Below are 15,630 nucleotides of genomic sequence, written 5' to 3' on the forward strand. Positions count from 1 at the left end.
GCACAGAGGTCACAGCGGCGACAAAAGTCTTCAACATCTCTTTGGAACTGCCTCCAGTAAAACCCTTGACGGAGGCGATGAAGGGTCTTGGAGACTCCAAAATGTCCAGCCCCTGTGGTTCTGTCATGCCAAAACCTGCCGCTGCCAAAAGCTGCCGGTCTAACGCGTCACGACCAGCTGGCGACTGTGAAGGCCCTTGCACACCAACGCGTTTTTTTACGCGCATTTTTAACGTCCGTTAAAAAAATTAATTAGAACTCATGCTGTGTCAACCACGCTTGCACACCAATCCGTAATAATTCGTCCGTCAAAAAAAAAAACGCAACAGGTTCGATTTTCTGCGTTTTTCGCGACGTCAAAAGCCTTTTGAGAGTTGTTATTGACCACTCCGCCATGGTATAGACTGGGACACATCGTCAAATTAGAACTTTAGGACAGTTGGATTAATGTTTACAGAAGTACATGTCTCAAGTATTATCTCGGCGGTCGAGTGAAAGAAAAACAACATACAGATGATAATTCACACAATATAATACCACGAAAGCGTACAGCACTAAACAATAACATTCATTTGGGCAGCATCATACTCAAACTCAGGCAGAAGGGCAGGGTCCGGGCAGGTGCACACACTGTCACAGACTGCCAGTGCATCATACAGGTACATCATTTGACAAACCCTGGCCTATTATGCGCAACAAGTAGACTCTGATGCAGCGGAGACAGGGTTGCCAGATGGGCTGGTTTTTGGTGGATTTAGCCGTTTTTAGATTGGTTAGGTTGGAAATTCTCAATCCCATCTGGCAACCCTGAGCGGAGAGTCTACACATGGTATGATTACAGATATCACACTGCAGGAGATGCACACCAAATTTGTTAAAAGAAATAAAGATTTATTGTACTTTTCTACTGATAATACATTCTATGTGGTCTACCATTTGGTTTTAGTTCTATTGCTCTCAGTTGTTTGTACCTTTTGCTAAATCAAGCATTTAGAATGTAGAGTGCATAATTGCGAAAGTTCGCAACGTAAAAAAACGCAACGGACTCCGCAACGGACCGGTGTGCAAGGTCTCGGTGCGTAACGTTTTTTTCGGATGACGGGTTAAAAAATACGCATGCGAAAACGCACGCATTGGTGTGCAAAGACTTTAACGCGTCAGTCTAGTGTTTTTGAAACCTCCGTTTTGACAGTGATTAGCGAAAAGCTGTAATTTGCCTCTACAAGTGTTAATATGTCATTTTATGAAGTTTTAATATGTTTTCAGGCGAGAAAGTAACCATATATATTCACAAAATGTATCCGGTTTATCAAAATAACCCGTTTATATAAAGAAAGAAACGGAGGTCTGATCAGCAGATCATTTCTCATAAAGTTGCAAACGCAACTTGAGCCCTGGACTAAGCATCCTAATATGTCATTTTATGAAGTTTTAATATGTTTTCAGGCGAGAAAGTAACCATATATATTCACAAAATGTATCCGGTTTATCAAAATAACCCGTTTATATAAAGAAAGAAACGGAGGTCTGATCAGCAGATCATTTCTCATAAAGTTGCAAACGCAACTTGAGCCCTGGACTAAGCATCCTAAAACAATGCACAGCAATTCAACTTAATAAAAAAAAAATGCGCGTTTCGTTCAAGATCCATTAGAGTAGGACATGTACAGTTATGATAAGTACAGTCATATGTAACTTAGTAGTTGATATTGTAATAAAACGTGCCAATGTCAGACGATGAACAAACACACCATGAGTCCACACTGATTCAGAAAACGGAATAAACTATATATACACAACACTTTGAAAATTCATAGGGGGGAATTCATCAGGGGAATAACGTTTGCAAAAGAACTGTACAGGTTACAATCAGGTATATAATAATAGTTAGAGAGTAACATATCATTCACAAATTCAACAATAATAGAACCAGTACATACGTATGTTACACAGTCAACTGTTAAGTGGGACAATGACAAGCTGGTCTGTGTCCAGAGGGGAGAGAAGAAGAACAAAGGATGGAAGCATTGGATTGAAGGAGGAGAATTATACTTGGTGAGCTAAACAGCTAAACAACTAGACAACTAGACAACTAGACAACTAGACAGCTAGACACCAAGACAGCTAGACAGCTAGACAGCTAAACAGCTAGACAGCTAAACACCAAGACAGCTAGACAGCTAAACAGCTAGACAGATAGACAGCTAGACAGCTAGACAGATAGACAGCTAGACAGCTAAACACCAAGACAGCTAGACAGCTAAACACCAAGACAGCTAGACACCAAGACAGCTAGACAGCTAGACAGCTAGACAGCTAGACAGCTAGACAGCTAAACAGCTAGACAGCTAGACAGCTAGACACCAAGACTGCTAGACACCAAGACAGCTAGACAGCTAAACAGCTAGACAGCTAGACAGCTAGACAGCTAGACAGCTAGACAGCTAAACAGCTAAACACCAAGTACATGTTGCTGATATCGCCATTATGGTTGAAATGGGTAAGGCATTCATAACTGTAAGGTACATTTCATAAACCTGCCAGACAAACATGAGAGAGTTTGTTTGTCTCATCCATTATCCATCATTACTCATTGACTGCCCACTTTCAGTATTGCATCACCGGCCTTTAGACAGACACACAAACTGTCGCCTTCGTAACAATACACAGATGGGAGGAGATATCATAGAAAACAAGGTCTAAATAGACTGTGTGTGTTTTCGACATACGGGTGTCTCTTTAGAGGCTGGGTGTGCACTGGTGCGCACAAGGCAAACTGTGAGACAGAGTGTTAAGTTAATCAGTCAGAGCCAGTGGATTAGTCTGGATGAGGGATACTTCGCCTGTGGCCAGACACGTAGAATAATTGAAAAACCTCCAGATTTAGACGTCTACCTGCATGATTATTATTCCTCTTAATTCCATCTAATTAAGATGTCTAAGTGTGTTCGTTCGTGTGTGTGTGTTCATTTGTGTGTGTGTGTGTGTGTGTGTGTGTGTGTGTGTGGCGTGTGTGTGCGTGTGCGTGTGTGTGCGTGTGTGTCTATATGTTCATTTGTGTGTGTGTGTGTGTGCGTGCGTATGTGTGTGTCTGTGTCTATGTGTTCATTTGTGTGTGTGTGTGTGTGTGTGTGTGTGTGTATGTTGAGATGAGAGACAGAGGAGGGCATTGACAAATGTTGCTAAAAATTAGGTAGCGTGTTTCCAATTAAGTCAGTGAAAGGAGAGATCCATTTGCATAGATCATTAGCTTTTGAGGCTATATTTAAATTGTGGATCTAGGACAAAACATATGAATTACACAGATGAACGCCTTTTGGCTTGACCTATATAGACAAAGATCCAGCACACTCATTAAGACACTCATGGAACAGTGTGTCTTTATTACGAGGGTCTTGTCATGAAAAAGTTATTTTGATGATCAATTCTTTATTAGTTGTTTCATTAACATAAAAAACAGACAAACATAGGTATATTTTTAAAAAAGCCCAAAACAAAAGTATTTGATTACTGATCAAATTAAACTATGACAAATTAGTTGTTGCTTTTTTTTACCATGATAATAGTAAGAGAGTAGTTGATACGCCAGGACACGTTCAGGACCTTGGCCACAAGGACAAACAGACTGAAGAACAGCTTCTACCACAGAGCCGTCCAGGCCCTGAACACAGCAAAGACCTAGGTTCTGGGCCCTGGACAGTCTGGACGGATTGATGGCAGCTGCTGGACTGAAAAAATCAGGTGTAGTGCTGAGGCACAAACATGTACATTTCAAGCCTGCAAACTGCGACACTTTAAATAAATGTGAAATAACACTATTGTGCAATATGACAACCCTAGTCGTCTATCTGTACAGTATAGTATAGTGGATAGTGTACATAGCCTTTATTTATGTAAACCAGCTCCTTCCCTTCTTGTGATTTTTCTTTTTAAAAGTATTTTTTCCCCCCCCTTTCCTAACACCAGGGGAGTCACCCCTCCTAAATTTCGTTGTTTGGTACCTGTACTATAGCAATGACAATAAAGACCATTCATTCATTCATTCAAGACGATAGCAGACTCTTGGTGGATCTAAAGCTTACCCTTACCCAACTAAGATCTATGAAGAGTGGTGAGATCAGAGTTCGACCTGGGATTCACCTGACACGACATCAGCCCATGATACAGGGATGTGACTGAGTTGAGAGGTATTGGATATTGGAGAGCCTGGTCCACTCATCCCACCCATCCTCTCTTTAACCCAATACTGCAATACACAAACATGCCTCAAGAGGGCAGTGCAGGGTAAGGCAAACTCTAATGTACAGCATGAGCAATGACCTTTGTATGCAACAAAATCAATATCTTTCTCTCTGTAATTGTTGTTCATTTAGACTAAGCTCTAGAGACAAACAGTGGGAGGGCAATGGTCACACATCAGTGGTCGCACGCACGCACGCACGCACCCGCACACACCCGCACACACACACACACACACACACACACACACACACACACACACACACACACACACACACACACACACACACACACACACACACACACACACACACACACACACACACACACACACACACACACTTTGTCAACATTAACACATAATCATTATCATTATGATAATGATCTTTGAAGCCATGTCACATTTAGGCCTCCATCCTGTTATACTTTGTTCAACGTGACACAAATCCACCATCAAAATGTTGTCACAATCATTGGTTGTACATAGGAGCATTTAATATGCTGCAGCTTACAGGCCTTTCCTGGTTCTTTATGATAATAGTGATCATTTGCATAACTATAATTGATATAATAACCATTAGTCCCCCATTACAATTGGTAATTGGTAATGAAGCTTATTGGTAATTTGCGCAACTTGAGAAATTTCACCAGACTGTGTCACATATTTTGAGAAAGCATAGTGGAGACATCAACCAAGCTGAACAAGTCAAACAAGCAAGGAGATTATGACATATAGGCAGTAAATGTAAGCCTCAACGCCCATCTCTCCAACATATCTGACTATTGAGGGCTTCCTCTAACCCATGTTTGTTTCTCTACACACTTCCTTAATGTTGTTTCCATCACTGACCAATCACAGGCTCCCTACTAGCCTGCTGTTCTCCTGCGATCATAGTACCAGAACTAAACATCGCTTAGATACCGCAAGCTGTAAGTGTGATTAAGTAAGTGTGTAAGTGTGACTCAAGACCATCGAGCTAAAGCTCTCAGGCTGACTCAGTGAATTAGACTAAGTGACTCATCATCACACAAGTATTTTATAAGCATTTTATGACCCACCTCCATTACATTACTAAGAACCAGGGAAATTTGTTTTTAGTAATCTGCCAGAAACCTATGGAGGATGAATCGTGCCACAATGAAATGCAATACACACATCGAAATGCAATACATGTGTAACACTAAATACAATGCAAAGATACAGAATATTTGTGCCAAAATGAAATCAATACAGCCGTATTGTATTTTCGAGAAGTGTACATTACATTTGGAGATGTGTACATTACATGTCGAGATGTCTACCTTACATTTCGAGATGTGTGCATTGTATTTTGAGACGTGTACATTGCATTTAGAGATGTGTGCATTACATTTCGATGTGAGTTTTGGCACGATATCACGTGATGAGTGCATTGCATTCTGTGTCGAGTTTCACTTTTGTCATTATGTAAATTCTAGTCATGTTATAGGCTGGTTTCCTCCATAGGGGAGTGGCTGTTTGGAACTTGGCTAGTTGACCACACAAACCCACATCACATCAGCCAAATTAGTGATCAATATCATTTCACGACTGGATGCTACTTCATTTCCAATAATAGTTAGCTAGCTTACTTACTTATCAGATGTACATTTGTGATATCTCTGGCTTTTCAGCCTCCTCTTCCCCCTGGTCCGTATGATGTCAATCGGGGCAAGGGGCTCGATTTATGTTGGCATGTATTGCATTTCGATGTGTGTATTGTATTTAATTGTGGCACGATTCATCCTCCATAGAAACCACTCAGACTCATGCTCCACATTGAAGTGAGTAAGAACACAAACCTAGGCCTCAGAGATAAATGTAATACAACAAAGTGTTGCAGATATGACTGTTAAATGATATGGTGATGACAGTAGCCTTCCACGAGTTTCCCTCTTGTGCAGTTAAACCTCAGGCTGGGGTGAATAATGTCCACTGTCTGCTCCACATTAAAGTTTTATTCAAATCAATCTCGCTGAGAGGCTTGTGTTTTTCCTCTCCTGTTGCATATTTAAAGTTGGTGTGAGAGTGAGTGTGCGTGTGTCTGTTGCCGCGAGCCAGAGAACAGAAACACTGTTATTCTCTCAATCTGTCTCTCCTCCTACATTGGAGTGTGGGTGGAAATCTACACTATTAGAGGGTTCATGAAAAAAGACCAGTTCAGTGTTGATTTTCATAATAAAGGAAATAAATATATACAGTATATACTGTATATATATTTGTTATCATTAACCAGAGTCTTGTGCAACACACACCCCTCTGTTTGAACACACTTTCAAAACAGAATAGTGTAACAGTCAGTAAGACTAATTAATCTGCTGCTGTTTGAGGGGCTTATAAAACTGTAGTTTGTAGAGTTTGATCATTTAGTAACTTCCAAGACCACTCTAAGTAAACCAAAAAACAACATTCCAAATTCGCTCAGAGTACAAAAGAATAATTGATCGACAGAGATGAAAGAGAGCTGCTGTGGCTGTGTGCCTGACACTACACAGAAGAAAGAAAGAAAATTGGAGAGAGGGAGACACAGAGAGAGAGAGAGAGAGAGAGAGAGAGAGAGAGAGAGGGGGGGAGAGAGAGACACAGAGAAAGAGAGAGAGAGAGAGGGAGAGAGAGAGAGAGAGAAATCTAGAAACAGCAGGAGTGAGAGAGGGGTCCAGAGTAGCCTCCTCCCAGACTAATGAGTTAGCAAGAGAGATGCTGAAGGTCAGCTCAGTTAAGTGTGTGTGTGTGTGTGTGTGTGTGAGTGTGTGTGTGTGTGTGTGTGTGTGTGTGTGTGCATGTTGTTCTTTCTCTCTGTGTTATCGCCGTCCTGCAGCCCTCTGTGAGAAGAGGAGGAGCAGCAGTGCGTCAACAGAGAGAGACAGAGAGAGAGAGAGAATGAGAGAAAGACAGAGAGAGAGACAGAGAGAGAGACAGAGAGAGAGAGAGAGAGACAGAGAGAGAAAGAGAGAGAGAGAGAGAGAGAGAGAGAGAGAGAGAGAGAGAGAGAGAGACAGTGAGAGAGAGAGAGAGAGAGAGAGAGAGAGAGAGTATGTTCTGTATTGAATCTCTTGCAGTTAGAGTGTGTTACACCTGTCAAGTATTTGTTCCCCCCATTGGACAGTTTTTGAAATGTTTTCAATAATTCACCTGAGGTTTTGGAAACTATATGGTTGTAAGTAGCCTATGTACTGTAAGGCTATGACTGGTGAGTTACATCTTCTGTAGTGAGTACTCCCAGCCAGTTGGTGGCAGCAGGGAGAGGATATTAGAGGGGGAAGCCACTTTACACTACTGAGATGCCCCCTACCTCGAGTATGTAATGCATTGTAAAAACCATCAACATTTTCTGTCTTTGAGAGCCTGTAGATGCACCACATATGTCGGATACATTCCCCCATTAGATGGCCTAGATATTGAGAATCAATTACAGAGAGGGACACGTTTGTGTGTGCAAATGGGTCACTAAGCATATTACCTGCACTCTCTCTCCCCCCTCATCCCTCCCCATTCCACTCATCCCTCCTTTCTACCGATTCCTCACCTCCTCTTCCGATCTCTCCTCTCTTCCCAACAGGTAATACAAACTAATGGACATATCCCATATCATCCAAGAGAGAGTGAGCTGATCATTATTCTGTACGGCAGAAGACCAGCTACCCGTCATGGGGCTATTACTTAACAGTTATACAGCGCCCTTTGTAAGTATTGGGACAGTGAAGCATTTGCGACAGCAGCTGGCGAAACCGAGAACGAGTCGGCAGCTGATCAAATGTTCAGACTTTTATTCTGAAAATGTTTAATAAATGTCCACGTTGTTGAAAATCAATGACACGCTCCCCCAGGCTCAGCTCAACCACCTATCCTCACACACATCATAAACTCCTTAAAGTCCATAAAACACTCATTACCTACAGTCTCTAAACCTCCCATCTCACCGTCTCTATCCATCCATACTCTCTCTGCAGACTAGAGCTACAGTACACCCTCCCAGTTCTCATACCCTCCTACAGTATACAGCCCTTCCCCATCACTTGCCCCCCAAATGTCAGTTTGTGTCTCAAAGATGCAGCAATTCTGCTCATTAGACCTGCCAGTCAGTCTCAGCTCTCTCTCTCTCTCTCCCTCCCTCCCTCTCACACTGACTGAACCACTAAACTCTGTGTTGTGCATGTAGATGAGTCTGGGATAGGGAGGAGAGGAAGGGAAACGGGACAAACTGCCTTCAACTACTTACAGGAACATTCAGTATCTTTACTCTGTGTGTATTTGACAGATATGTTTGAAAAGAAAGTCATTTAGCAAAATGACAGACTCAACAATTGTGGCAGAATGAGAGAGGACTGGAAAGGGGAGTGAGGAGAACAGATTGAAACACTTCCATGAGAAGGCAGTCAGACAGACAGACAGACAGACAGACATGCAGGAAGACAGTCAGAGAGACAGACATATGAGGGAAGACAGACAGATAGACAGACAGACAGGCATACAGACAAGACAGAGAAAGATAGACAAACACACACACACACACAACCTTTTTTTAAGCTTCATAGCCCTATTGTGACCCTCTAACCCTGCAGTGTGAGTAATATCACCATGAAGGACTGCTCCGTTATGGCATGTGAACACAGCTCCTCCAATTAAGTTGAGTACTTTTAGGCGATGGCACACACACACACACACACACACAGTACTTATTGAGGACTTTCCATAAAGGATCTGGTCCCTTCTGTTAAAAGGGACCAGCCTAATGCACTAAAACTGCCGATTCTAGAATCCTGAGTGGGACAGTTCTGGCACAGGCTGTGTGTGTGTGTGTGTGTGTGTGTGTGTGTGTGTGTGTGTGTGTGTGTGTGTGTGTGTGTTTCTACTGTATGTTAAGTGGGTGCTCAACATTTTATTCCACAAATGATCTAACCTGTTGGCACACCTTGAATACTGGTTGAAGTCCAGCAAGTACATCAGTGTGTGTGTGTGTGTGTGGGTGCGTGTCTGTGTGTGTGTGTGTGTGTGTGTGTGTGCGTGTGTGTGCGTGTGTGTGTGTGTGTGTGCGCATGCGTGTTTGTGCGAGGCATTCTGTGTGTGTGTGTGTGCGTCATACCTCAAATAAATCTTTCTCCAAAATGAGTGCCAGCCAGTACTCTGCATTTCTAACTTGACCTGAGGGGACCGATGCATGGCGGATGGCCACATCTAGACTGATTCGATACTTTGGGTAATAACCCTTTCAAATCACTGAACCTACTCAACAAAGAAAGAACCCTGAAATGAGAGGAGAACTCTAACATAATTGGTATCAATGCAGACTATTGGTTTACAGAAAGAAAAAGAAAGAAAGAAAAACTAAACAGTTTGATACAGAGTGACCCTCACAACAACAGGTTATATATTCCACCTCTGAGAGTGAGGCAGTGTTATTGTCTAAATGGAGGGCACCCTGGGTATCTGCGATAAGGAACATCTTTCACAGTGTCATGCAAAGTGAGATCAGATAACAAACTATTAACAGTGTGAGTGAGATTGGATAGAGGACGGTGTTGGATCATCTGCATTTCTGATTAACAGAGAGAGAGAGAGAGAGAGAGAGAGAGAGAGAGAGAGAGAGAGAGAGAGAGAGAGAGAGAGAGAGAGAGAGAGAGAGAGAGAGAGAGAGAGAGAGAGAGAACACACTTCAGAACCCCAGTGAGGGTGAACCACTAGAGCAGGAATTGAAGCAGAAACCTTGCAGGGCAACAAACTACTTGGTACATACAAGAAGGCTACACTATCACACATGTTTGTGATAGATGTATATGTTTATATGAGTCTTCTTCTTAATAGGCTCAAGCAGCTAACCCTACACTGCAAAAAGTCAGCTCTCAAAAAGAAGAGAAAAAAAAATACAATGGGGGAAATATGTATTACTTATCTCGCTAGTCAAGCCAAAATATTGCAATGCAATGGATTCGGTGAGTAATCCCCACTACTACCTAGTTAACTATAACACTACTTTACATTCTAGCCTCACAAAACAAGCTGTGTTAGTTGACTAGTGAGATTTACATTTTTGCAGTGTAACCCTAACCTTTCTCATTCACTTTTCTTCTACTCAATTAGCAGACACTCCTATCCAGAGGGATTTATAAGTAAATGTGTCTAAAGCAAATTAATGACTAGACATCAAAGTCATTGCAAGTGCCATACCATACCTGAGGAAACAGTTGTTAGTGAAGGCAAATGAGTGATAAGCCACTAGGGTGCTGTCACCTCGTATCCCATGCAGATGAAGGTGAGGAGAACAACAAGAGGGAGCAACTTTAGTTGAGAGGTGCCATTACTGGAGAACATAGCACTCAATCTCTCTCTCTGTTTATAGTGGTATTGATTAAGGGGTAAACAAGCACATATCAGGGGAGAGGAGAGGAGAGGCCCTCATCCCTCATACAGCTAAAGTTACAGAGAAAGAGAGAGAGAGAGAGAGAGAGAGAGAGAGAGAGAGAGAGAGAGAGAGAGAGAGAGAGAGAGAGAGAGAGAGAGATTACGTGTGTGTGCGCATGTGTGTGTGTGTGTGTGTGTGTGTAACCCAACCCCTCATCCTGGGACTGCAACCCCCCCTCAGGACAGGGGCAGATACATATATCACATACAGTACAAGCACACACACACACACACACACACACACACACACACACACACACACAGTCACACAGTCACACAGTCACACAAACTACCCCAAAGTAGTCCAGAGCACTCCCATCACATTACTGTAGCCACACACTCCATCATTACCTTCTCCTCCGACAGGTTCAAACATGCCAAACTGCTCCAGGACTTTGATGAAGAGGCCCATGACCACCAGGACAGCGATCATCTCCAGCCCGTCTAGACTCAACATCCTGGGGCTCTGCTGTGTCTCATCTCCCAGCAACAGAAACAAGCACTAACAGTCCCAGTCCCCAGTCCAACAGCACCAACGTGAGCAGCAGGGTCAGCTGGACAGTCTGTCTCTATCTCGGTCCCACAGGTCCCTTGTTCAATAACACCAGGGTCTGGGTGCTCACTATTACAGCGTTGCTGCCCCGGCAACTAAACTGTGCAATCTCTAGCCATGTCCTACAACACGTGTCTGTCCGTCCCAAGAATCAGACAAGTTTCCCCAACTGTCCACAAAGTGCATCCAGCAGGTTGGCTTCCTTCTCCTTCTCCTCCTGCTCCCTTCCTCTCCCCTGGCCTTCCCTGCCCGCCCTCCCCTCACCAGACCCTGGCCTCAGACAGTCCCTAGCCCCCCTACTGGTGCTAGGACCACCCGGGTAGCTATAAGCTAGTAGAATGATTTCCGTACAGAGAGTTCAGTCCTCGGCTCCCTCCTGTAAGGTAAACGGTCTCCTCAGCCTCCTATGGTCTCCCTGGGCAGGGTGGAGTCAGGCTCTTGTCCTCTAGAACACACCAGACTAGACCCCCGGTCCAGAGTGGAGGAATCTGGGATGTCTGCTGCCTGTGGTTGGCAGCATACGTATGTGTGTGTGAGGGGGAAAAAGAGAGTGAGTGAGAGGCGGGAGAAAGAGAGAGAAAGAGAGAGAGAAAGAGAGAGAGAGAGAGAGATAGATAGATAGATAGAGTGTGTGCGTGTGTGTGTGTGTGTTTGTGTGTTTGTGTGTGTGTGTGTGTGTGAGAGAGAGAGAGAGAGGGAGAGAGAGAGAGAGAGGGAGAGAGAGAGAGAGGAGAGAGACAGAGGAGAGAGAGAGAGAGAGACAGAGGAGAGAGACAGAGGAGAGAGAGAGAGAGAGAGAGGAGAGAGAGAGAGAGGGAGAGAGAGAGGGAGAGAGAGAGGAGAGAGAAAGAGAGAGAGAGAGAGAGAGGGAGAGAGAGAGCGAGAGAGGGAGAGAGAGAGAGGGAGAGAGAGAGGAGCGAGAGAGAGAGAGAGAGAGGAGAGAGAGAGAGAGACAGAGAGAGAGAGAGAGAGAGAGAGAGAGAGAGAGAGAGAGGAGAGAGAGAGAGAGACAGAGAGAGAGAGAGAGAGAGAGAATGTTCTGTATTGGATCTCTCATGTCCCTCTGTCTGTCTGGTCATCAGAGGAGGAGGAAGAACATTCAGATGAGGGGAGAAGGGAGCTCACTAGTAACATGTCCTTGCCATTGATTTGCCTAATGTGGTTACCTAGGTAACTGGCTGAGAGAGTTTGGAGGAGGCTGACTTGACATTGTTTACTTGTTTGTATTCTTCATAAAAACTGATTTACCCCCCCTCTCTCTGTCTCTCTTTTTTCTCCCATGGTACATTATGACAAACAGAGAAAACGAAGGGACAGTTAACAGAGGGGAATTTTTGGCACTGTTGAGAGGGATAGCTGGCCAAACCTCATAGCTGAGAGCTATTTGATGATGAGGTATGTGTGTGTGTGTGTGTGTGTGTGTGTGTGTGTGTGTGTGTGTGTGTGTGTGTGTCTGTGTCTGTGTTTGAGAGAGAAAGAGTACAACCCGTTTCAGTTTTAGGCTCAAAAGAACCGGTAGCCTGTGAGCAGGTACTTTAGAATTTCCTCAGATGTGCATTTTTGTTCAAATAACAAAACATAATTGACTTTCGATGTGAGACTGTGGAGTGGAGGGGGGTAAGTGGAATGGTAATTGGACTGCACTTATATCGCGCCTTGTTCCAAAGCGCTTTACAATGGCCTCTCATTCACACACCAATGGCGGCAACCATGCAAGGCGCCCGGCTCACTCATTGGGACCAATTAGTAGGCAATTATATGTTCCATAAAAGAAACACTAGGCCTATGATAGCTACACACAGGAGAGGCCATTGGAGAAATGGAATGAACAGGACAGGGAAATGTAGGCTATTCTTAGAATGCATCCATGACATCTTTGGAGGGTTGTTCATTACCATTGTCTGCTTTCTCACTTTGTGACAATGCCATGGTCTTACTGTATACAATTTAAGATAGCCTGACAACATTGAGATAATCAATCAGATCCAATGGGTTTTGGACCATCCGTAGGACATTTCGCCGCTAGTATACTGTATTAGTGGTAGTTCAGCCAGGACTTAACAAGGTTAACACCACTACTCTTGAAAGCAGCACAATGGAAACGATAGCATCTGAAGGATGGCCCCTTTGCAGGGTATGCGTCACTGCCCTGGGGCATTGGGATCGACTGAGAGCAAAGGGAAGAAGAGAAGAGGGCCCCCTACTGGCCATCGAGCCCCAACATAATATAGGCCTATGCCATTTAGCTGAGGCATTTATCCAAAGCGACTTACATTGCAGTGAGTGCATACATCTTCAGTATATACGGTCCCAGCGGGAATCCAACCCACAACCTAAGCGTTGTTAGCGCCGTGCTCTAGCAACTGAGCCACAGAGGACCACAACATCACCACTCGTACAGACGGTGTCTGGTCTCTGCTTAGCATGCAGACATGTAGCCAGCAGGGGGGACACAGCAGGGTGATATGGCGCAAATCTCAGTCCCGACACCCCTCGCAATTATCTTCCAGTGAAGATATACCCCATAGCTCTACGCTACACGAGATCCGGCTAATCATATTCTCTCTCCCTCTTTCACTGTGTTATGCTCTCTGCCTCTCTCTCTCTCTCTCATTTACATGGTGAAACTGGAGCCTAGAGCGATATGTCTGTTGTGCTCTGGGTTGAAGCTGTGGCGGTTCCCTCTCTGCTGCATTCACTATGTTGACATTGCTTCTTCCATATCGCTGGATTCCTCCGTGCCCTGAGTCCCAGTGTTGTACTAGCTCAATGCTCTGACACCTGTCGCTGTGGTGGTAAGGGACACACAGGCGTGATATGTCATAACGCTCCTAACCACTGCCCAGAGACTGAACCAGCCTGCCCTTATGGCTGACATACGAGCAGGCCTCACAGGGCGACGGGGAACCCAATCTGACATGACAAGAGTCGCACTCACATCAGCGCCTTCGGGGGCATGTTTGTTAAAGATTATTCTGTTCTTCTTATAAATATTCACGAGGTGTCAAACTGCCTATAGCGAGGGGTTGAGCAGAATTGAGGACAGGGGGTTGAGACTGAGAGAGGGGTGCATAAGCAGAGGAAAAGGGAGAAAAGGGTGGAGAGATAGAATAACAGAGAAAGAGAGAAAGGGAGGAGAGAAACTGCACGTGACTCAGGTCTGAAGTGATGACATTGAGAGTGTGTCTGTTGAACAAGAGAAAGGGAAAGGGACATCCCTTCTGTATTACCCTCCAGCATCTCTTTCCTCCTGGAGGATTTCTCACCTCATTCTGCCTGTCAGGATGGAAAATTGGCCCCACAGATGTGCCCTCTGCTCCCTTTCTCCTCTGCTCTCCTCTCCTCTCCTTCACTTCCTCAAACACACAAGACGTGTAAAGTTCAAGGCTATTTATCTACAATGTCAACATCTTTGAGACTGACATGTAATACTTGTAAGTTCTCCACTAATACCCACAATTTGTTTCACTCTCTCCCAGCAGGCAAGGGAGGAGAACACAACACATTAGCTTCACTGCCATCATGAAATATGACCTCAGAGAGGGTCTCTAAATAATGCTAAACAACACTCGCTACGTTCATTACGCCCTTTATAAAGGCTAGTGTTATTCAAGTGCTGTCCGAAGCCTGTGAGTCAACAACAATAATCAATATTCAAATGATAATCAATAATGAACAATAATCACAATAATCATCAATCACTCTAATTTTGACCTCCATGTAAAGGTACCGGAGCCTAGATATGAAGCTGATTTAGATTTTTTTAAAAGTAATTGTTGATTCCAAATAGGCTACCTCAAACACTGGTAAGCGAAGCCTGAGTTAATCAAACAATGAGCCGGATGTTGAAGCAGATTGAGCCCAGTAAGAGGGGCTGAGGTGACGGGGGAGGCTGTGAGAGACTCAGTTTGAGATGACAGCCTTGTTCTGCACACACACAGGCTTGGACAGGGCCATCTAAAGATACAGTATGATGTTGGTTAGTTCGTTTTATTTGACAATCGTGAAATGTACATAAAAAGGTATTATCAATGCCATGTGCCATACACTTACATGGGCTGTCGAGGAATGAGCACACACTAAAATCCTAGGATTTATTTCCGTTGTGGTCCTCTGGAGAGGGGGAGAGACTCATCTGAGCACATGGTCCCTCAGAGTGGTAACAGGAAGTGTGTCTGGGGCAGGATACTACCACAGGTGGAACTAATAGTGGGGTGGCTAGAGGCCAGATCTTGAAGGAATTGTGCTTTTAGTGAAAGACAGCCATGAGCAGCTGTGGTCCAAATCTGCGATGGCCCTATGTCCAGTTTCTGAATTTTTTAGGCCCCTCTCTATCTGATTTGAAAAGTATTATGCTGTCATTATTAAGAGACATTACTACATTTGGATTTAGAGTAGCCTATATCCACTGAACTAAAAAA

The 15,630-nt window shown here is 44.0% G+C and overlaps 1 protein-coding gene across 4 annotated transcripts in view; it reads right to left on the minus strand.

The window, feature by feature from the left end:
- Positions 1–15,630, minus strand: part of LOC308158148 (A-type potassium channel modulatory protein KCNIP2) — a gene marked incomplete at both ends in the record, with an annotated part of 125,291 nt that overhangs the window by 16,892 nt on the left and 92,769 nt on the right. For 2 of the 4 annotated variants that reach the window (XM_080531747.1, XM_080531744.1), the window contains one exon: positions 11,008–11,113. The exons of the other annotated variants lie outside the window; for them this stretch is intronic. In XM_080531747.1, the coding sequence (XP_080387873.1) occupies positions 11,008–11,113 (106 nt within the window). Of the gene's footprint in view, positions 1–11,007; positions 11,114–15,630 lie in introns of those variants that run through there. 4 annotated transcript variants of the gene reach the window in all.

Source organism: Nansenia antarctica (assembly GCF_963989245.1).
Source record: "Nansenia antarctica genome assembly, chromosome: 1".
Classification (NCBI taxonomy): domain Eukaryota; kingdom Metazoa; phylum Chordata; class Actinopteri; order Argentiniformes; family Microstomatidae; genus Nansenia; species Nansenia antarctica.